The sequence below is a fragment of the Lithobates pipiens genome, unplaced genomic scaffold (genome assembly GCF_037356315.1).
Source record: "Lithobates pipiens isolate NorthernLeopardFrog02 unplaced genomic scaffold, aLitPip1_a1.2 Scaffold_27, whole genome shotgun sequence".
In the NCBI taxonomy this organism is placed as follows: domain Eukaryota; kingdom Metazoa; phylum Chordata; class Amphibia; order Anura; family Ranidae; genus Lithobates; species Lithobates pipiens.
This window is the reverse complement of record NW_027507788.1, coordinates 76,565,375-76,590,183: the sequence shown is the minus strand read 5'-3', so window position 1 is coordinate 76,590,183 and position 24,809 is coordinate 76,565,375. Positions and strand designations below refer to the sequence as shown.

Below are 24,809 nucleotides of genomic sequence, written 5' to 3'. Positions count from 1 at the left end.
GATGATGCAGGGATTATTCGTTCTTCCCTGTATTGTAAGCCGTCAGCTGGCAATACTATTTTACACGCCAATAGTGCACACCCTCAATCTCTCTTGACCAGTATTCCCTATAGTCAATTTTTGCACCTACGACGCAACTGCACCTTGGAGGCTGACTTTAGATCTGCCGCCCGGGATTTATCCACTCGATTACATCAACGAGGATACAGCAAATCCCTATTGAAAAAAACATTTAATAAGGTCGTGAAAATAAATAGGAATGATCTTATTCATTCCAAGAAACCATCTTTGACAGATCAACCTGTTTGCATTATCACCCAATTTTCAAGACAACACTTTCAAATGAAAAATATTCTGACTAAATATTGGTCATTATTAACGGCAGATCAGACTATTAGGAAATATGTTAAATCTTATCCTCTTATCACTTATCGTAGATCACCGTCTATGAAAGACCATCTTGTAACTAGTAATTTCATGCCCAAACAAGCAGATAAGCTGATCAAGTGCGGCACTTTCCCTTGTGGAAGGTGCGATGTTTGTTCTTTCATGTCAAATTCAGTCACCACAACTTTACCAAATGGTTACATTTATACCGTTAAAAAATAATTTTTTGTAATTAAGTTTTCTTGATTACATTTATGAATTTATCAGTTTGGATTATTTATTTATGACAATACTCTATTGTGATAAATTAATATCTAAATTAAATATTTTTTTTTTTGCACCTTTGTACCATTTGGGGGTTTTTCCCACCAGTGCACCACATTGATGTCCCTCTCATGTTTCTTTATCTTGCTATATGTTTCCATTGTTGGGCCTTAACTGTGCATCCCTATTTATCTTTGCCGGTGCGTTGGGGCTGGCCGGCTGTGGTTTAGCGTATGGATCCCCATTGACTACCTGCAACTGTATGGACACCCAAGGGCTTGTCAATGGATACAGGCCCGCTTTAGCGATCCTTCGCTTTGTAACCGCCCATTTTCCATCATCCCTTTTCTACAGTTTATTTCACTCTCCCAATATACAGTGGTGTGAAAAAGGGTTTGCCCCCTTCCTCATTTCCTGTTCCTTTGCATGTTTGTCACACTTAAGTGTTTCGGAACATCAAACCAATTTAAACAATAGTCAAGGACAACACAAGTAAACACAAAATGCAATTTGTAAATGAAGGTGTTTATTATTAAAGGTGAAAAAAATCCAAACCATCATGGCCCTGTGTGAAAAAGTGATTGCCCCCTAAACCTAATAACTGGTTGGGCCACCCTTAGCAGCAACAACTGCAACCAAGCGTTTGCGATAACGTGCAATGAGGCTTTTACAGCGTCCTGGAGGAATTTTGGCCCACTCATCTTTGCAGAATTGTCCTAATTCAGTTACATTAGGGGGTTTTCGAGCATGAACGGCCTTTTTAAGGTCATACCACAACATCTCAATAGGATTCAGGTCAGGACTTTGGCTAGGCCACTGCAAAGTCTTCATTTTGTTTTTCTTCAGCCATTCGGTGGTGGACTTGCTGGTGTGTTTAGGATCATTGTCCTGCTGCAGAACCCAAGTTCGTTTCAGCTTGAGTACACGAACAGATGGTCGGACATTCTCCTTCAGGATCTCTTGGTAGACAGCAGAATTCATAGTTCCTTTTATCACGGCAAGTCTTCCAGGTCCTGAAGCAGCAAAACAGCCCCAGACCATCACACTACCACCACCATATTTTACTGTTGGTATAATGTTCTTTTTATGAAATGCAGTGTTCCTTCTACGCCAGATATACTTGGACACACACCTTCCAAAGAGTTCCACTTTTGTCTCATCGGTCCACAGAATGTTGTCCCAAAAGTCTTGGGGATCATCAAGATGTGTTGTGGAGAAATTGAGACGAGCTTTGATGTTCTTTTTGCTCAGCAGTGGTTTTCTCCTTGGAACTCTGCCATGCAGGCCATTTTTGCCCAGTCTTTTCCTGATGGTGGAGGCATGAACGCTGACCTTAACTGAGGCAAGTGAGGCCTGCAGTTCCTTGGACGTTGTTGTGGGGTCTTTTGTGACCTCTTGGATGAGTCATCGCTGCGCTCTTGGGGTAATTTTGGGCGGCCGGCCACTCCTGGGAAGGTTCACCACTGTTCCATGTCTTCGCCATTTGTGGATAATGGCTCTCACTGTGGTTCGCTGGATTCCCAAAGCTTTGGAAATGGCTTTATAACCCTTTCCAGACTGATAGATCTCAATAACTTTCTTTCTCAATTGTTCCTGAATTTCTTTGGGTCTCGGCATGATGTGTAGCTTTTAAGGATCTTCTGGTGGACCTTACTGTGTCAAGCAGCTCCTATTTAAGTGATGCCTTGATTGTGAACAGGTGTGGCAATAATCAGGCCTGGGTGTGGCTAGAGAAATTGAACTCAGGTGTGGACAACCACAGTTATAGTATGTTTTAACAAGGGGGGCAATCACTTTTTCACACAGGGCCATGATGGTTTGGATTTTTTTTCACCTTTAATAATAAACACCTTCATTTACAAATTGCATTTTGTGTTTACTTGTGTTGTCCTTGACTATTGTTTAAATTGGTTTGATGTTCCAAAACACTTAAGTGTGACAAACATGCAAAGGAACAGGAAATGAGGAAGGGGGCAAACACTTTTTCACACCACTGTAGCTCCCCCTTTTTCCATTCTGTCGTCCCATCAAAGGGATTGACTTTGATCACTGTGGGCCGTTCGGGTTGACCTATCCGATTGTTGCCCACGTGTGTCTTGTTTTGGTGATGCATTATGGGCATTGTAGGCTATGGATTGGTGCTGGGGCACATGCGTTCGGATCGTATTACGTCCGCTCCCGTTCGGCAGTGACGTAATCACGTCATACGGGTGGGGGGTATATCAGGAAGTGGAGCAGGTTGTCCATTGCCGGTTCCACGGAGGCGTCTCTCTGTCAGTTCGTCCATGACTAGGTCAGTAATTTTTAAGATGATACTTGGTCTTTCCTTTTAAAAAAAACTTTTAAACGATTACACTCTGATTCACATTTTCTTTGATCCTTTTTGTGTTTCTTAGGTTGGATGTTGAGCACTGAAGCTCTTTCTTTATTACCCTCATCTTGTTTATTTGCAACAGCGTTGTCCCATTTAGGGGTTATATATATTTCCAACGGCCCTTATTAGGCTTGTTTGTGAAACTTAAAGTTCGGGTAAGGCCCCCTTCTCCCTTCTCTCTTTTCTTTTTTTCTTTTTTGAACTATATAAATTTAAAAATAAATAAATGTTTTTTTGTTTTTTGTTAGGACTTAGCATTTTGGACTTCAATTCTACTGTTGTTCACTTTTCTATTGGCGCCTCTGTATCTTATATTTGTCTTTGCTTTTAATAGGGTAGGTAAATTCAGAAGGTCCTGGTGGCCTCTTGCTGTGTTTGAGTATATCCCGCTTTGGGTTTTTTGCTTCTTGATGTACATACCCAACAAGGGTACATTGAGTACTGATAAAATTACCTTATTTGTTTGTTTTAGACTACCCCCTGTAGTTGCACCTAGGTGGTCCTGCCACTTGGGGGCTCGTGCGCTGATTCTGCGCCGGGTTTGTCCCTTCTGCACTGGCTCTGGAGGTATGTACCTGGCCCCCATGGGTTACATGTATTATCCATCTAGGATGGAAACTGTGGGACATTTGGCGGTTTATAGCACTGTTGGGATTACTTTGATTGATGCAGTACTTACTAGTGCTTATAATTAAATATTTTATTAAATAGTTTTTTTCTTCTTTTTTGTTTTTACTTTAGAATTTGTCTTCATATGGTGGTCTCACTCCATTTCCCCTGATGAAGCCGTTTGTACGGCGAAACATGTAGGGAGGATTTGGTCCCATCTGTACACCCAGGCCTATATCATCTTGGCCCTACTTCATTGGATGTGCTTTTGTTTATTTATGATTGTACAAATCTTTTTGATACCATTGTGACTTTTATTTTGTTTTATTATGTATTAAAATTGTTCTTTTTAAATATATTTCCTTGTCTTTGATGAATCTAGGCACCGTAATAATCCCTTTCCCCTCCAACTGCCTTTTTTGTCTCTAAATATTTGGGGATGAGGTGCCATATCTGAAATGGACCCCATAGCCACACTTCTCCACAATTTTATCACTATTTATTAGTCAGTGCTGACGTTGCCTCCCTTTATACTTGTATACCACATAAGTTAGGCTTTGCAGTAGTTGAATACTTCCTTCGTACTGCAAGTTCTGTTCCGGCCAAACAACAATCATATATCATGGAGCTGCTCCGTTTTGCGACACAGAGCAACTATTTTTGGTATGATGAACAGTTTTTTCTACAAAGAAGGGGTGTGGCGATGGGGGCTAAATTTGCCCCCAGTCTCGCCAACCTTTTTATGGCCGTATGGGAGGAGGATGTCGTCTATGCCTTACAGCGCCCTGAATTGGCGCTGTGGGCACGCTATATAGATGACATCCTCCTGTGGAAAGGAGATGAGGAGTCACTACATGAATTTATGGTTACTCTTAACAATAACGATATGGGTATAACTCTGACATATGATGTGAGCACCACTCAAATACATTTCCTGGATTTGGATATATCCGTTGTGTCGTCGGTTGGTCACTAAGACACATTTCAAACCGACGGATCGCAACGGCTATATCCCGACAGATAGTTGCCATTACGCCCCATGGCTTAAATCTGTACCGCAGAGCCAGTTGCTACACATTAGGCGACATTGTGCAGACCTTTTGGATTTCTTTCAACAGGCCGATATCCTGAAATCTCGATTTTTGGATAAAGGTTACCTCCCTGATGCCATTGATGATGAGATCCGTCGTGTCTCGATTTTGGATAGGTCTACTCTTACTAGTGTACATACTACAAGGAAGGTGGATACCAAATCTAAATGGTCTTTTGTCACCCAATTCTCCATACATTCTAAGCAGATTAAAGGCATCTTCAATCGTCATTGGGGCGTATTGAGGAATGACCCATATTTGGGACCTGTACTTCTAGAAAAGGCAGGTGTTATTTAGAGGGGTGCACCATCTTTGAGAAATCGGATTGCCCCAAATGTGATTGGTCCTCTATGAAAAAAGTCATTTTTTTCAGGAGACAAAGGGCTTTTATCCATGTAAGACAGTGATGGCGAACCTTGGCACCCCAGATGTTTTGAAACTACATTTCCCATGATGTCCAGCTACACTGCAGAGTGCATGAGCATCATGAGAAATGTAGTTCTAAAGCATCTGGGGTGCCAAGGTTCGCCATCACTGATGTAAGAGATGCAATGTGTGCATGCACAATGCTTTATGTGGCAATAGGATTGATGTTTTCGAGTCCTCTACCACCTCGACAGTATACCACATGAAATGTTTCGTCACTTGTGCGACACGTTTCGTTGTGTATCTCATTACTTGTCCCTGTAAGCTGCAATACATGGGCAGCACCATTCGTACGTTTTCAGTGAGAGTAAATGAATATATTACTAATATAAAATTAGGATTGACGAATCATAGTGTACCTAAACATTATTTATACTGTCATAACAAAAATCCATTCGGGACCAAGTTCCAATTAATTGATACCTTTTCTCCACACTGGAGGGGAGAATCTAAAATAAGGGGTGTTTCTAAATTAGAAACTTTCTGGATCTGCCAATTAAAATGTTACTTCCCTTTTGGGTTGAATCTTGACTGGGACATAAACGCATCTATTAATAAAACATAGTAGATTGGTTACTGTTTGATGAGTGACCTGCTCTATGGTTCATTATAGCTTTTTGGTCTCTCTTTTCTGTTGTACATTTATAAACATTTATTTACTTATATTATCTAGGGTCTTTCACCCCTAGATGTTAATATATGGGTAATGGCTGATAATTTTTATTTTTTTTATTTGTATTATTTTTTTATTTCTTAATATGACTATTGTATAGCTATATACATCAGCTGTTGTTTATTTTGGATATGCCTACAGAGATGTATATCTCTTGTTTTGCCACTAGAAGGGTCTGTGCGAACATTCTATATGGAGAGCCCATTGCCATGGCGAGTCTTAGCCACAGCGGTAGTTCACCAGTCGATGTCCATCTGCTAGGCGTCGCTCCTGGCTCCGTTTGTGTTATGGAGTTCAAAGAGAGGCTTGGAGTGCATCCCCCATTGTACGGGGATGCGCGATGACGTTGCACACCGTATATGATGAGGATTTGGACATTCAGGCATGGGCTTTCTAATAGAGGTCGCCGCTCCTCCTTTTGTGGTGATGCGATGGGCGGTTATAGCCGCATGGTTGCGGCCCGCCTCTTTTTGGTTGTTTTACAGCTTCTAATATACGGTTGTGGGCTTGTTTTAATAGGGGGCGGGGTTATGAGCACGGCGTGATAACACGCTCTAGCTCTTCTTTGCTGATGGGGGGCGTGGTTATGAGGACGGCATGATGACGCGCTCACGCTCTACTTTGCTGATAGGTTTATCCCTACCAGTGTCAGCAATGTATGTAATGGGTATCCTACATAGTGTTTGAACTTTGTTTGCCGCCACTACTTGTAAACAACAGCTGATGTAAATTTGAGTTAATGTGACAATAATACATATATAGCGTGGGATTTTATAGCACGTTATGCCCCAGTTGAAGCACGTTAGTGCGAAACATGTCGGGTACATAGCCTGCAGGCCATATCTTCCACGCTTTTTTAAAGATAGCTTTGTTTTTTTGTACCCCTCTTCACTGACGGCTTGTACACGCACGTGTTTTGCATTTTATTGATTTTTTATTTTTAATACATTTTTTACCGGATTAATCTGCTCTATGAGGAGGCCTTTTGTTTTCCCTTTTTTTTTTTTTTTTTTTATTTACCAACCTGGGTGTCAATACATGTAATTTCTGTGGAGTGCAAGTTGGCGGTATCCCATATTGGACATCGAGCGTGGAGAGTACGAAGGATTGCTCAATGCAGCTGAGGTCTACAGCATCCCCACGAGAGGATTGATTGCTGCTAGTTGCCACTTGATGCCTGAATGACTCACCACTAAGGTGGGTGGGTCCACACCTTCGAGTAAGAGTACCGATTACCTTCTTTGTATACAATCTGTGTGTAGTGGTACTTGTATGAAGAAACGCTCAAGGGTGTCGACTCGGTGGTGTTTATATCGCTCCAACTTTTTAGGCACTGGATGTTTGACATTGTTATTATTTCCGGCTACCCGCCCCTGAGAAATAATCATTCATTACTAAAGGGACAATTGTTTCTTTTTATGGTCCAAGTCTTGTTTCAGGCTATAGGTTCCATTCATTTGCCCTATTTTTCTGATTTACATGACATGTTTCACATGGACTTTTACACCTATCTTTTTATATAAATTGTGTTTTTCTTAATTTCACTATTATTTACATAGTTTATGCTATTGATTTGCTATGTGCACCTTATTACTCTACACGCTGTGGGACGATCTTTTATTTTTATGTAAGCGCTGCATTTTTTGTTCACTAATTTTTTTGCAATTGTATCATTGTAGATGCTGGCGGCTACACATATATTTTTTGATATTTCTTTGGTAGCGCAATTATAATTATATTCAGTGCTATAAATGCACTGAATACTGTATAAATTACACTGGCAGGGAAGACGTTTAAAACTAGGGGGCAATCAAGGGGTTAAGTGTGTCCTAGGGAGTGATTCTAACTGGGGGGGCTACTACTGACATGACCGCGACCACTGCTCCTGATGACAAGGAGCAGTAGATCTGTCATGTCACTAGGCAGAACAGGGAAATGCCTTGTTTACATCTCCCCGTTCTGCCCCTCCGTGACAGGATCGCGGGACACCGGCAGACAGAGTCCACAGGACCCACGGCCATGGACTACGTGCCCACAATGCCGCGTCTTAAAGGGGACATACCTGTATGCCCATTTGCACAGCCATGCCATTGTGCTGATGTATAGTGTCGTGCACTGGTCGGCAAGTTACATAGTTAGTCAGGTTGAAAAAAGACACAAGTCCATCCAGTTCAACCAAAAAAAATAAAAATAAAAATAAATAAAATATACTACACATACACACATATATATATACATATATACATATACATACACACACATACACATATATATACATATACATATATATACATATACACATATATACACACACACACATATACCAGCCCATATACCCAATTCTATACCCACAGTTGATCCAGAGGAAGGCAAAAAACCCCAGCAGAGCATGATCCAATTTGCTAAAGCAGGGGAAAAAATTCCTTCCTGATCCCCCGAGAGGCAATCGGATTTTCCCCGGATCAACTTTACCTATAAATTTTAGTACCCAGTTATATTACGTACACTTAGGAAATAATCCAGGCCTTTCTTAAAGCAATCCACTGAGCTGGCCATAACCACCTCTGCAGGGAGTCTATTCCACATTTTCACAGCTTTTACTGTCAATTAAGTGGTTAAAGGAAATTTAATTTTTATTGTATTACTTTAAGCATCATTAAAATATCACGGCTCCTTTAAAAGCGATTGTTTAAAAATATTTTTTGCATTGATACATGTCCCCTAGGGCAGTACTCAAGTCCCCATACACTTTTTATGGCAATAACTTGCATATAAGCCTTTAAAAATTAGGACTTTTGATTTTTCATGTTCGTAGGCTTTAATAGAGTTTGCATGTTCTGCTGCAAACCGACCCAAAACAGTGCAAAGGCCCCAGCGTAGTGTGCATTGGTCCCCAATCTTCTTTTTCTTGCTGGCTGCACAGGGACTCTAAGCCAACAACAGCTGTGATCGGAATTCACCTCCTCTTGCCAAACATAGCCTGCTGTTTATTAGCAGCACAGTAAACACACAAGAATAAAAAAAAAAGATTCATGTCTTTATTATCATTAACCATATAAGCACTAGGGAGCAATGCATTCAACTGCTAGAACATCAGAGCATTTGTGTACCTGCACACAGGAATAAAATACAACAAATAAATATTCTCATGTATAACAGAACAGGGTCAGACTGGCATTTGAGTATCCATGTTTGTACCAATATTAAAGCTGAATTCTACTTTTAAATAGATAATTTTGAGAGAAGGGTTGATTTAAAAAAATAAATAAAAAAAAAGAACCATGTTGGGTTTATGGAGTACCATTTGGCTACTCTGCCTAAAATTTAATGACCCATCATAGCTGATGAACTGCTTTAAACAAGTTGTATAGGTTGCCTAGTGCGCCAAGGACTGTAGCTCTCTAGCCAAGTGCTACAGCTACTCTTGTGAAATAAATGCACTTTGTTTAAAACACATTTCCACAGAATTACAAAATTCTTTGGCCATTGCTTTAGAAAAGATGGTTAGTCTTAAAGCACAAACCCATTTTTTGACAAAAAATAAAAAAAATTGTTATAAAAATCCTGCATACAGTCTTCAAAATAATGTCTCTGATTACTGTATGACCAAGTCTAGATTAACAGCTTGGCAATTTTTTTTTTTTTAATTCCTTCGACAGCCATATGTCCTTCCTGCTGTTAGACACATCCACCAGGGATAATCTTTTCTACACAATATGCTTTTCATTATGAGCACACTCACTGTAAAGGGCTTTGCTATGCAGTTGGTTGGAACCAAAACCACCAGAGTTCTGTGGGACCATTGGGCTCCTCCAGAGGTGGTTAGGGGTTCCTTGATCAATGAGTAATGACAGCCTCTCAGATAAGTAACAACTGATGTAAGTGATCATTTTAGTCATCTGTAAGAGGGAATTTTCCTACTGACTGAAAGGTTAAAGGGGCACTCTTCCCAATGGCCATCATGGCAATTCATCAGTAATTATTAGCATGGATTCCCTGATTCGAAAAAAAAAAAAAAAAAATTATGTCAAGGGTTCTTCAGTGTTAAAAAGGTTGCGAAAGGATGAGCTGCACTATAAGTTATAAGAAAAAAAATCTGACATGTTGGGATCAATAAGGATTAGTAATCCCTTTTCTAGTTAAAATGGGCCCATCTTCAAAAAAAGGGATCCCCTACTTAGCTATTTGGTCACCACCATGTCATCTTTTGTAGAACAGTAGTAGTTAGGGCCATCCAGGGTTAGTGTATGAAGAGTCTATGCAAAAAAGGTGTCTTCGGTAGTTAAATTGGCATATGAGCCCAATGTGCTTGTTCAAAGGATAGGCACGGGTCGTCTATTATTCGCCGATAGTGAGATACACGTGGGAAATATTCTTTACTGGCCACTCGGTGGAATGTAGAGTTTGTGGCAGTGATGTCATCTAGGTGGATCATGTAGGATGATGATGCAGTATGATCCACCTAGATGACATAACTTCTACAAACTTTACAAAAAAGTTTTTTTTCCTCCTGTGGAGCGCACCATCAGCTGATACTAGATGACTCGTGCCTGTCCTTTGAACAACCACATCAGGTGCCTCTGCCAATCGAACTACTTAACGGCCCTTTTTGCGCTGACATTTTCTACCACTTCATTCACCCACCTGGGAACCCCCACAGAGCACTCCGGATGGGAATGCCTGAGGCATAGAAAGAGACCACACTGACCCTGCATGGAGACAGGTTTTCTCCATTTGTGCACTAGGACTAATGCATGTTTCCCACCCCTAGCTGGGTGACTGCAACATCAACAGTTTTAGGTCTAGTTTGACTCCCCCCCCCCCCTTTTTTTATTGTGGAAGTACTGTATCCTTGTTTCTGAATTAATCTTCTAAACTATAAGGGCTCTCCCATCTCCCTCTTATTTTTGTTGGAAACTCTGAACTTTACTAGCTCCTCAAGATCCATTGGTCCATGATCTACCACCACACCCCATAACCTGGGGTTAATTTATAATAATAATAATATTATATATATATATATATATATATATAAAAAAAAATTAAAAAAGGTAGAGACAGAAGCAGGGGAGCTTATTTTGATGGGTTTCACGTGGTCAAGTTTATATTTTACACTTCACATGATTTCACCTATTGGATCCTTCATGAGGATCTCTTCTTACAAACTTTTATCACCAATGACCTTTCGGTACATTTGTTTAATTTGCACTTTATTCTTGCTAGCAATTTAGCCATTTATTTTTTATTATATTCACATGAATATTGTACATTAAATTATGGTTCACATCTGCACCTTTTCTAGTTTGTATATTTGCATTTGACATTTTCTAGTGCGGCACTTTTTATTATATATTCATATCTTTGTGGTGTGGTGTTTTATAGTGGTGGGACATTTAGGTCCCTGTATACATTACTGTGGTCCAAACGTGTGCATCCAGACTACATCAGCTTTAACCCTGGTGGGATGCTTTATAGCTAGGAAAAATAAGGCGAGGAAGACCTTGTACAAAATCTGCATTTACCAGAGCAATCAAGGTACCTTTGTTGCCTATTGCAATTACGAGGGGTACAATCTTTATTTTACCCTAAATGACAAATGGAATCAATTGCTTGCTGTAGGCAACTGTTCTATTAGCCAAGCAGCAGCCTAATTTTTATTTTATGGGACATGCATGATAAGGATAGCCATTTTGGTGGCTTTTTAGTAAATCCATGACATCGTACAAGAGAAAATTTAGATAGTTACACCAGAAGATGATTTATGAAACCTGGCTGCTAAGGGGAACCTTTGCTCCAGAGCCTTCTGCTTTCAAATATGAAACCTGATTAGAAAAATATTGTGTTTGTGATAGTTTATTTTAGTTCAGGAGACACTTTAATGCAATCCAAATTTATAAAGTATTAACATCAGTCAGTAGGAGTATGTAATTTTCTATTTATGGAAAGGACATTTCCCAGCAGCACCTTTTCTAACAGTTACAGCATGTCTGCAATACTAAAGAATGTCTTTAACCAGCTGATAATATTAAGGCTTGTTAAACTAGGGGATGATCAAATACAAAAAGCAATATAGTCCTGAAGTCTACCTCCCTGCCAGTCTCTGACTAGTCTTTCCACTGCTGCTCTCATGGATGGCATTGCATACATCACAGCCATATATTGGAGTCAGAAAAGAGGACTGGAGTATCAGTTGCAGCAAGACCGCAAGGCAAGTTTTCTTCTCTATATTAGTTTTCTTCTCATCCCTCAGTAAAACAAGTGTCATCTTCATCAGCTGGGGAGGAAAGATCCAATGTTATTTATATATGTCTCTAGTTAACATTGAACTTTTTCCTCCTAGGTTTATTTGCCCAAGTTTGTATGAATTACTATTTGCTTTATCAAAGGGTAACTTGCACTTAAAAATTGTAGAGTAAAAATATTACATGCAGGCATCTTTACTATATGAATTAAGTATTTCAAGATAATTAGGTCTCATGTATTAGAACTAATCCAAGGGACAGCAAGTAAGATGATTGCCCTTGGCAACCATTCATACCCTAGCTTTCATTTGTGTATTTTTTTTTATAAAAAAAAAAAAAAAAAAAAAAAAAAAAAACTTTGGCTGATTTAGACAGCTGTAGTATTTCATTTTTCTCACTTTAACTGGTGGCCGTGGATGCAGTGAAGAGTCAAGAGATCTATTGATTCTAGATAATCATCTTTTGATCCTGCTCACAATGCCAACAATGATTGCTTTGCCCATGGATACTTTCTATGAATTCCTATGTAATGACAGATGCTTGAAGGTATGTTTTTCCATACTTCCATACATACTTTTGGTTTAAAAATATTCACCACAGTCCCTTAATAAAACAAAAAAACAAAAACACAACATTAACCTTTTTAAATATCTTATTCAAGAATCAGTTTGATTCCAGCTCATGAACTCTCTAATATACTATACATTATGTGCCAAACATGGCTGTTCTAGGGCTAGCCTTTCCATAGGCACGGTTGGTCTGACTCTAGGCAGAGAGGCGAGTCTATGGTGTTCTTTATAGGACATCAATCCTATATGATGCCTCTATCTGTGCATCAACCAGTGCAGTAAATAAATTAAGTGATGTCAGGCTGAGGAAAGGTACATTATTTGGCTGTAAGACCGTTTAAATATTGTAGAAGCGATGAGAAAGTCATAGCAAAGATCAATATCAATAAAAAGACAGGAGTATGGAGAAGGATTGTCCTACATAGACACCATGCAACAGACACTCAGTCTAGAACCAGCACAATAGCTTTTCAATAAATGGCTATATATGAATAGCTTTTTTTTTTTTTAACACAAAAGTATTTAGAAAAACAAAATCAAGATACATCAAAAAGGAAAAGTCAGGTTAAATTTGTTTTGAATGCACACATTGCATCTGCTTGCTTTGTCTTCGTATATGAACTTTATCTGGTCACAAAACCTTTGGTACGGGTATTTATGCAAATCTGTCAACCATGCACAGTACAGACTGCCATTTTGTAGTTTGTGAAAATACTTCAATTCACTGGGAACTAGCCATGTCTCTTCAGTCAAGTAAAAGTTTAATATTGGTCAAGCAGAGCAAAATGTCTGCCTCAAGTTCTTTGTGAATTAACAGGCTGAATACCAGTTCACAAAATGGCTGCTTCTGACAAGCAAAGGTGATCATTCCACCTCAAGTAGTGAGTACTAGCGGCTCCAATGATTATTAACTTAAGCAATAATAATAATAAAAAGACAACACATATATAAATAAATAATGAAAATAAACAAAGTATGCTCTTACCACCTGCTGGTTAAAAAAAAAAAAAAAAAGGACAAAATATGTCCTTGGCTCCTGAGAGGTGGGGGACATTCTGTAGCTGTATGCAGGAGAGCATACCCAAAGCATGCTAGGGGATCATTAAATAAATTTCACAGCAATAAACTGAGGTAAAAGGGCAGCAAAGTATTGTCACAGACACCGTTTGGCTTCTAGGGCTTACATTCAAGTAGGACCTAGGGGGAATTAGAAATATATATATTTTGCAGTACTACCCTTAATACTTTTCTACATTACACCAAGAGTGAAATTGCATGGACCAGTCTGAGATATTTCAATAATTTTGACAAGTGGACCAAGCTGGATTAAAGAGTCCATAGCTGTAAAGGTCAGAACACACCATGTTATTACTGAAACAAAAAAAAATATATATATATATATATGTCACCCCTTTTGTTTGGTATAGGAAAAAAAAAAATACACTAAAAGACCATGTTCACTCTAAGTTTTTTGTTTCAGCTTTAAGAAGGCTGTACAGCAGCAGCGATGCTACCCCTTCAGGTCAGTTTAGATAATTGCACACAAAAGCATTTAGCCAAAGCCTTCATAAGTCTTAGGCTAAATAATTAAATAAATAGGGCTAGATCTCTGGTTTTGGCAATGTCACAATCACCTAAACCAAAGTCCTGTTTGTTACCCACAACATTTTTTTTTTGTTTTGCTCATTCAATATGAAGAAACATTTAAAAATACGTTAAATTTCTCAACAAGCTATTCAGTTCTGACATGGGTCTTGAACATGCGGAAAAGAAAATCTGGGGAAAGGAAAATAAAAACCAGCAAGACCTATGTTCTGTTCATTTGTTAGATCCCAAATGTCTTTTCAAAAGTTGGGAGTTCCTCACAGAGGAACTGGAGAGATTGTCCTTACTTGCGAGCCAACTTCCAAAGTCTTCTCCTTAAAGAATGTTTGGCTTTTACAGCTGGGAATATTTAGAGTAAATGGACGAGAAGGTCCTTCATCGAGGATTTTTGTGTTTGCTCTTCTTTTTTTTAAGTTTTCTGGAACCTCCCCTTGTTCACAGTTCCCCCTTGGTCTTATCTTGTGACCTAGCATTTGGTTTTCTTGTGCTTCTTCTTCAGAATAGAAGTAAAGGAAATTAAGTCCAAAACCAAGGAAACGATCCCACAGTCCCACTGGTTTAGAGGAGATGGGTTTTGTGGGGACAAGCTGTGACCTGGAAGGCTGATACAAATTTTTGTTTGTCTCTGTTGATAAGGAAGTATATACAGATTTAATGTCCAGGGAGAAAGAACGCTTTAAGCTACCGATTTCATGTCGCTGGTATGAGGAGATCCCCATGGATGTAAACCTGCCAGTCAAAATGGATTCAGACTCCTCTTTTGCCAAGTTATTTTCCAGTTTAGTAGCATCTATGGCCACCTCTATTTCCTGCGATTTAGCGGTGACATGATCATTTTGGCAACTTTGCTCCTTGTTTGTTGGCTTACCATCAGAAGGCTGAACAGTGCATGCTCTATGTGTGGGGCTTTCTAACTGTACCGGACTAGGAAGGTGTGATTGCTGTGAGTTTGCAAGACTCATCTCGTATTCAAGAAGTTGTCCCAAAAAATTAAAATTTGGAGAAATGGTGGGCCTTTTTTCTTTAACAAACCTGTTAAAACAAGAAGTGAGTATCTGTAGTTAAAACAACATCTTTGTTCAATTTTAGGAGAGGTGTGGACTTTCAGAAAAAAAACCTCCATACGCCTGTCCCCTCCATGCTGCAGCATCGGTGTGATGCTGCAGCTGTCCCCGGCTGAGTCTAAGCCCAAGAACTAAGCAATAAAATGACCATGAGATCCGTCAGTCACTGCTCTCTGCCCCTCCACCTGTCACTGGAGCACCGTATGCTTAGCCAGCTGCCGATCAGACATCTGGATGGATCCCAACCATACGGTTGGGATCCTTCTAGAGCAGGGGTGTCGAACTGGCGACCCTCCAGCTGTTACGGATCCACAAGTCCCATCATGCCTCTGTCTGTGGGAGTCATGCTTGTAAGGCCTCATGCACACTCCTGCTGATAAACAAGTGTTTAGGAGCAGTTTTTTTTTCAGCAGGCCCTGAACTCTCCTCTTATCTGTCCATGTACATGGAGTAGTTTATAGTAGTTTAGGGGCAGTAGAGTTTAGTGGCATTTTTTTCAAAAGCAAAAAATTGTGTGCAGGATGGAAATTTATTTTGCATTAGAAACACCAAATGCTTGTAAACGGGGGCAAACACGTCTAAACGCAGTAAGATTTATTAATGCCTTAGGGCAATGCATGGTTTTAGCAAGTTACTGCAACTTATACCAGAGTAAAGGGTGCTGCAGCGTCATTTATTTTGTATTTTGCATTGTTACAGTGGCTGTCCAAACACTCAAACTACTACACAATGCACATGGCATATGTTATTTGCTGCTTTAACACAACACACTACAACATCCAGGAGAAATGTGAATGGCCATTCAGTGACTAAATTATGTGTGTAAGAACTGCGTAATGCTCCATGGGGAAAGTCTTGTCATCTCCACTATGGTCCTTTGACAACTTTTTACAAACTCCAATGATTTAGTGTCACTAAAGTTTTACATTAAATCAAATTATCCATGTTAAAAAAGGAATGAAACTTGCGTCCCTCAAAAGTCCTGCAATAAAGATGGTTACTGCATATGGTGCATTGCTGCTCCTTACCTGTAGGCATCATCAAGAGAAAGCCCCATTGACCTCATGATATACGCAATCGCTACTGCTGCAGATCGTGAGATACCTGCAAGGCAATGGACTAATACTCGGCCATTAGCCAGTTCCACTTTTCCTGTAAACAAACAAAGATCTAGTAAGGCACAGCTTCCATTCTTGTCTAATGTCAGTATATAATACAACCTCAACTGGCTGAAAACACTGGCTATATGTTGTGGCATGTCTTCAGCGATGAAAGTATTGAAAAAAAAAAAAAAAAAAAAAAAAAGAAAGAAAGAAAGAAATAGGGTAAGAAGCCCAAAAACTTTCAGATGCTACTGTAAGGGAAGAATTAAAGCTTTGTACATGTGTCTAGGAATCTTGGCAGGCACGACTAGGCATTTAGCCATTTGGCTGAAGTCAAAATTATCCAAATGTTTTTTGAAACTCTAAAAACAGGAGGGAGAGGAATCTCTCCCCCAATGTGAGGGAATCTTAGAGACAGTTGTCATCTGGACAAAGTGTCTCCATTGACAATTTTCTGTAACGTAAACAGACAGCAACCCCCCCCCCCAAAAAAAAAAAAATACTGATAGAGGTACTAGCTCTTCACCGCTATCAAAAGCTAAAAATTAAAAGTTCAGGCTATAGATAAACTTTAAAAAAAAGCAGGCGATCATAATAATAAATCACAATATTACTACTACTACGAATAAGACTAAGAATGTACCTATGAACTCAACAGCTGCACTCAGCCAGGGCAGGATCTTCTCACAGTAACTGTCATTGATGGGGATTCGAAGAAAGTGGTTATCAGAGATGAAGACTGGCTTTGGACAGCTGTAGCTGACATTCAGAACATGAGTGATGCCATTCTGATTTATTACCTCCTACAAAACATTTAACATTATATAATTATATATGTAGAATTTTTAAAAGAATGCTTTATTTATTTGTGCACAAATGCTTAATACCATGACATCTCAAAATGAGTCAAGTTTTGTAAAAGTGGTGTTCATGGATACTGAAATATTGCTTTGCCCGCAACACTAAACTCTTCCAGAACCCAATCCAAGTGGTGCCATGGTAACATACAAAATCCGTAAGGAGACGCACAGGATTATTTCAAGGTTTAAACAAGTTTTAGTCCCAAAATCCATAAACGTTTTTATTACACTAAATAGAGAGTTAACAGTAAACTTAAATATGATTATATTAGTTACAGCCATGTACATATCACTACTGTAACATTAAAACTATGTCATCAAGAAGTTTGTTTCTCAAAGCCTAAACCACTAATCAGCTGGTTGAGTCAAGCAAAAGTCAAAACATGCTAACCCTATAAAATAAACTGTATAGCACCATATAGTACAGTGCCTTGAAAAAGTATTCATACCCCTTGAAGGTTTCCACATTTTGTCATTTTGGGCTTTTATGTGATAGACCATCACAAAGTGGTGCATAATTGTGAAGTAGAAGGAAAATTATAAATGGTTTAAATTGGTTTTACAAATCAATATCTGAAAAGTGTGGTGTGCATTTGTATTCAGCACCCTTTACTCGGATACCCCTAATTAAAATATAGTTTAGCCAATTGCCTTCAGAAGTCACCTAATTAGTAAATAGAGTCCACCTGTGTTTAATTTAATCTCAGTATAAATACAGCTGTTCTGTGAAGGTTTGCTAGAGAACCTTAGTGAACAAACAGCATCACGAATGTTAAAGACCCCACCTAGACAGGTCAGGAATAAATTTGTGGAGAAGTTTAAAGCAAGGTTAACTTATCGAAAAATATTCCAAGCTCTCATGGAGCACTGTTCAATCCATCATCCAAAAATTGAAAGCATATGACACAACTGCAACCCTACCAAGACCTAGCCATTCACCTAACCTGACAGGCTGGGCAGGGAGAGCATTAACCACTTTCAGACCGGACCATTTTGCTGGCTTAAGACCAGACCACTTTTTGCGATTTGGCACTGCGTCGCTTTAACTGACAATTGCGCGGTCATGCGACGTGGCTCCCAAACAAAATTGACGTCCTTTTTCCCACAAATAGAGCTTTCTTTTGGTGGTAAAAAAAGCATTATTCTTTACTTTTTGTTATAATAAATATCCCCCAAAAATATATAAAAAAACATTTTTTCCCCTCAGTTTAGGCCGATACATATTCTTCTACATTTTTTTTTTTTTTACAAAAAATAAATCGCAATATGTGATTTATTGATTGGTTTGCACAAAATTTATATCGTTTACAAAATAGGGGATAGTTTTATGGCATTTTTATTAATAATTTTTTTTTTTTTACTAGTAATGGCGGTGATCAGCGATTTTTTTTTTAATTGTGACTAACATTATGGCGGACACATCGGACATGTTTGACACATTTTTGGGATCATAATCATTTATACAGCAATCAGTGCTATACAAATGCACCGATTCCTGTGTAAATGACACTGGCAGTGAAGGGGTTAACCAGGGGGTGGCAGTGTAGGGGTTAAGTGTTCCTAGGGGCATGTTACTAACTGTGGGGGGTTGGGCTTTGTTTTAGTGAACACTGATCTCCGCCCCAATCACATGGAGCAGAGATCAGCATCACTTGTTGCTAGGCAGAACGGGGAGATGCTGTTTACAATGGCATCTCCCCGTTCAGTCGCCCAGTGAAACTATCGCGGGTATCCTCGCGGCAATCAAGTCCGCTGGACCCTCGACCAGACTCACGCGGGTCCCGATCGGCACACGAGAGCGCCAGCGTGCACGCGATGGCAGGGCGGCATATTAAAATGGACGTACCTGTATGCCAATATGCCTGCCCGTGCCATTCTGCTGACGTACATCGGCGTGCGCTGGTCGGGAACTGGTTAATCAGAGAAGCAGCCAAGAGGCCCATGTTAACTCTGTAGGTGCTGCAGAGATCAACAGCTCAGGTGGGAGAATCTGTCCACAGGACGACTATTAGTTGTGCACTCCACAAATCTGGCCTGTATGGAAGAGTGACAAGAAAAAAGCCATTGCTGAAAGAAAGCCATGTTACATGTGGCGGAAAGCTAACCTGCACATCACCCTGATCCCATCATCCCCAACATGAAACATGGTGGGTGGTAGCATCATGTTGTGGGGATGCTTATCTTTAGCAGATACAAGGAAGCTGGTCAGAGTTGGTGGGAAGATGGATGGAGCCAAATACAGGACAATCTTAGAAGAAAATCTGTTAGAGTCTGCAACAGACTTGAGACTGGAGTGGAGGTTCACCTTCCAGCAGAACAGCGACTATAAACATACAGCCAGAGCTACAATGGAATGGTTTCGATCAAAGCATAGTCATGTGTTTAGGCCCAGTCAAAGTCCAGCCCTAAATAATTCAGAATCTGAAAATTACTAATCACAAATGCTCTCCATCCGACCCGACAAAGCTTGAGCTATTTTGCACAGAAGAATGGGCAAAAATTTCACTCTAGACCTGCAAAGCTGGTAGAGATATACCCAAAAAGACTTGCAGCTGTAATTGCAGCGAAAGGTGGTTCCACAAAAGTATTGACTCAAGGGGGCTGAATACAAATCCATGCCACACTTTTACTAATTGTAAAAAAAAAATTGAAAACCATTTATAATTTTCCTTCCACTGCACAGTTATGTGCCCCTTTGTGTTCGTCTAGCACAGGGGTAGGCAATCCTGGCACTACAGTTGTTTTGAAACCACAAATACCATCATGCCTCTGCGAGTCATACCTGTGATGGTCAGGGTTTCATAGTTAGTAAGGTTGAATAAAGACACCAGTCCATCCAGTTCAACCTGAGTGAGTGTCTACAATTGTCCATATCCCTGTACATTGCACACTCACATCAGTCCTTACCCTCAAAGAGCCCACAATCCAAGGTCCCCATTCATATACTAGGGCCAATTTTGGACAGAAGCCAACTGCATGTCTTTGGATTGTGGGAGGAAACCAGAGTACCCGGAGGAAACCCACGCAGGCACAGGGAGAACATGCAAACTCCAGGCAGGTAGTGTCGTGGTTGGGATTCGAACCAGCGACTCTTCTTACTGCTAGGTGACAGTGCTAACCAATACACCACTGTGCCGCCCACAAGGGTCTTGTAGTTTCACCACAGCTGGAGGGCCGAGGCTGCCTACCCCTGGTCTAGCACATAAAAGCCCAATAAAAATATATTTACATTTTTGGTGGTAACATGACAAAATGTGGAAAATGTCAAGGCACTCTATATGACAGCAAAAAATCTTCCATGCTATAAAATTACATGTTATGCTAAGGTAAAAGATCAAAGCTATTTTCAACACATCACATATCATAGCTTGATCAATGAGGCTTAGACAACACACTTCTGGAGTGTATGGGCAATCAGCGATTGTCAGAATATCTACACATCTAATCAGAATTTTCCATCCTCCTTTGATTTTTCAAAGGATGTCAGGGAGAGGGCCACCTACAGAGCAAATTAAAATGGCGCATGAAAATTCTGTGAATTTTGCCGACTTTTTTTTTCACTTGGCCCCTTTGCTTTTTTTTTTTTTTTTTTTTTTTAAAGAGCCCTGAATGAGACCTTGGCAATAGCAAAGAACGAGAGGCTTATGTCTTTCAGAATATGTCCAAAACGAAAAAGGGTCTGTTACTATTGGCTACCAACCAGATTCCAGCTATCCTTTTTTTTTTTTTACTTAAACTACATGGTTTTTAACTTAAGTTGAAAACCATGTAGATCATGTGTATTATTGTTTATTGTTCATACCTGATCCATGACATCATTCTGGGAACCAAGGTAAAGGTGTGGCAGGATACGGGTAACCGACACGGTTGAGGTGGAGAGGCAGGGCTGTGATATGCTGGTGTGCAAAAGGTTAGAGGTTCGCCCTTCACACAAATTCGGGAACTGTGAGGAGAAGTTTGCAAACCCCCCTGTGGAACAAAGCAGAAGTATAGGTTACAAAAAAAAGAAAAAAAAATCATGCATACAATAGAACAGGGGTCCACTTCTCAAAGCCTCTTTTAGAAACAGCCATCTTAAAAACAGTAGGCTGTGTTAATAGTCACCAACTACACAATCTCTCCTCTATGTTTACAGTGCTAGAAACCAAATTTGTTTTTCATAGGTATGAAGGTTGTAATATATGTGGGCGTTACTAGATTGCCAATTTATATATGAACTGCTTTGCCATTGCAAAGAAGTGAAAAGGATGGTTTGCAGTATTTTGTAATTTTTAAGACTTCCCATTTTAAAATGATTATTCTAGATTCTTACATCAATTGGTCTATAAAAAGGTAAAAGGTATTTTTGAAACATTACCCAATTTGGTTCAGGTGAGATTGAGAAATATGCATATGCCATTTAAACAAGGGTGACTGCAATACAAACACATAGTTTGCTTGGGAGAAGAAGACTTTGGGGTGAGAATTTTTTTGATTTTCAATGACATTTAAAGCCTACAGCCAATTCCTAATTTATGATGCAAATTTCAGCTAAACTGCTGGACTGCTGAGCAAAAGCGCAAGAGATAGATGAAAAATTTTAGGGGCCCTCTGCTACCCATAGTGACCAATCTGTGACCTTGCTGATAGACCTGCACTGTGTTTACGGAAATTATATATGTAACTTCTTGGTGCATTACACTGCACATTTAAAGGAATGGGTTTCCATAACCTGATGCATGTTAACAGATGGCATAATGTGCATTAACCCGCATGTGCGAACGCACTGCAATTGTGTGTATGGGCCCTTATCTGAGAAAATAAAACAATCATTCCAACTTGTCACTATAGGCCATTTTATTTTCTATAGTTCTTAAAAACATCCCCCCTCTGTGTGTTCCATAGCATAATAAATCAATTCATTTCAAAAGGAACTTTTTTTTTTTTTTTTTCTTTTCTTTTTTTTTTAGACAAGAAAATACTATTACCAAAGTGGAATAATTGTCATCTGTCCTCAAATTGCAAAGAAAAAAAGCAAATCAACTTTCACATAAATCAGACATTTCAAGCTGAGAAAGGCTACCTGCAATGCATCTCATTTGTTTTAAAGGGAAGTCTGATACAAGTTGTAAAATAGCGTCAACCATAACACTTTTACCCAACTTTTTGAGCTCAAATAAGGCTGTTAGATTTCCGTACAAGCTAAACAATTATTTTAGTCCACTTTTATTTTACCAGTTGTTGTAATATGTTGGCCAATTCATGTAGGATATTGTATTAAAGTACCATAATGATCAGACTGCATTTTAACATATCAAAAGGGACAGCTGAAGACCCTTTGATGTGTTAATCTTATGCAAGTCTACCTAGGTGTGTGAGGTATGGCCTGTTAAAGCGGGAGTCCACCGGGACTCCGCGTTTTTTTTTTTTTTTTTTTTTTTTAAAAGCCAGCAGCTACAAATACTGCAGCTGCTGACTTTTAAATAGTGACACTTACCTGTCCAGCGCGCCCGCGATGTCGGCACCCGAAGCCGATCGCTCGCTCGGCTGCCGGGTCCCGCCGCCATCTTGGGTATGGGAATCAGGAAATGGAGCCTTTCGGCTTCATTTCCCGGTTCCCTACTGCGCATGCGCGAGCCGCGCGGCGCAATCCGGACGGTCCCCGCTGCCTCTGGGAGCTGTGTGTTTCCCAGCAGGCAGCGGGGCACTTGCTGAAGGGAAGGGGGCTTGCGGAACGGGGCGCAACGTATGCCCCGTTCCGCAGAGAGCTAGCCCGGAAGTGGGTGCAGTTACCTGGATTATCCAGGTAACTGCACCCCCCTCCCCCCTGAAAGGTGCCGATTGTGGCGCCGGAGGGGGGGGGGGATTCCGATGAGCGGAGGTCCATTTTAGGGTGGACCTCCGCTTTAAGCTAATTGAACATTTCAATGGATACATTGTTTAAGAAGTATTTATTGATGGTAATAAGATTGGAGGGAGGTATTCATGGGAAACATTTGGTTGACCTAGCAGAACCCCCCCCCCCCCGTGTCAGGCCAGTATTTGAGAGGACATTCAAGCTGGCATTCAGGCAGTCTTGTCGGGGTGTGTGTGTGAAGGCATCAAGGATTAAGGAATATGGGGATCTGAATATGTTCTAGATCTGTAAGATATACTCTGTTGGATATTTTGTCATCTGTTGCAAGACTTTGTTCTGTATTGGAAGTCAATAAAGTGCATCTCTCTGGAAGAATTGGGTTGCTGCGGAAGAGTACTTATAATAACGAATTAATCATCTACCCGCCACTATATATACATTATATCACTACACCAGTCATTCAAGATTTGATGGCTGGTAACAAACTGGCTTCAGCGACCCCGAAATTTTTTTTATGCTCATACACAGGTGATGATTTTATGGTTATTAGAGATGATTCATGCTGAAAAAGTATATCCGATTACCGCCTCAACACAATTCCCATTCAGCAGCCTCTGTTTTTTTTTTTTTCTCTAGGGTAATGACCTAAGCCACAGACATGGATTTCAATGCATCATACATTGAAATCCAGTAACCGCATAGTTGCTAGCCTTTTAGAACATGATATAACTCAGAAATAAATTTGTCAGTTGACCAATTTTAAATGAATGGAAAAAGAAAAATCAATAAGAGACCATTTTTTAATGCAACTTAGGTCATTCTACACATGGTATCACCATTCAAAAAAAAAAAAAAAAAAAAATGTATCCAATTCCCCCAGTGCTTTCATTGAAATGGTACATTCAGAAACTTTTTTATAACTGCATTTAAATATTGCCATGAAAGTTATTAGGCAGTAACTCGAAAATGATAGATTTTGGCTGTCATGCGATCGCGCTTGATAGATTAGAAAAAATAAATGCTAGGAGTTTCAAAAATGTTTTTTAAATAATTGTAAGCTTTGCAAAATGACATTTTTTGTGGATTCAGAATAACTACACTTTTAGCTTTTGTTCAGCACCTATTTAGAAACAAGAGAAACTTAATATGGTTTAGCCGTATATTTTTGCTGCAGACTCTGCGTCCTCTATGTTGCACAATAATAACACTCTAAAGTGATCCTGTGCTTTGCCCATACTAAGCAAAAACAGATTTGGTGCCTAGGAGACACCATAGGCAGACTGTATGTACCTTTTCTGTGCTCCACTGTGAGATTGCGGATAAATTCCTGTATGCTAGCATTACACACTCTCCCAATGTTTAAAAAAAAAAAAAAAAAAAAAAACTAAGGTCTGGTGGTGTTACCACCGTAGTGCATACTTTTAAGCGCTTTGGAAGCAGATCAGACAGATAGAGACCAAAAACAACCTAAATACAGCCTGCAAATGGTGCCTTTTATGCACTCTCACTATAATAAAAAGGACTTCAAGAACTGCTTACCTTCTAGAAGAGAAACAGAGCTGTATTTTTTCTCCAGCTTCCCTACAACCAATGAGACAAAATGGCCAGCAGATAACTCTTGACTGCCTTGATCATATACCACAACTTGCTTCTCAAAAGAAGGGTCAATCTGTTTAGATGAACCAAAAAGAAAGTTGAGAAAAAAC

General features: G+C 39.7%; 1 protein-coding gene across 1 annotated transcript in view; it reads right to left on the bottom strand.

Annotated features, from left to right (window-relative positions):
- Positions 1-8,840: 8,840 nt before the first annotated feature.
- Positions 8,841-24,809, bottom strand: part of LOC143933928 (dual specificity protein phosphatase 8-like) — a 42,797-nt gene continuing 26,828 nt past the window's right edge. Inside the window, exons 3-7 of the mRNA XM_077457084.1 lie at positions 24,643-24,772; positions 21,070-21,236; positions 17,051-17,210; positions 16,333-16,456; positions 8,841-15,272 (exon numbers count right to left, since the gene is read on the bottom strand). Of these exons, the coding sequence (XP_077313210.1) occupies positions 14,498-15,272; positions 16,333-16,456; positions 17,051-17,210; positions 21,070-21,236; positions 24,643-24,772 (1,356 nt within the window). The 3' untranslated portion in view covers positions 8,841-14,497. The remainder of the gene's footprint in view (positions 15,273-16,332; positions 16,457-17,050; positions 17,211-21,069; positions 21,237-24,642; positions 24,773-24,809) is intronic.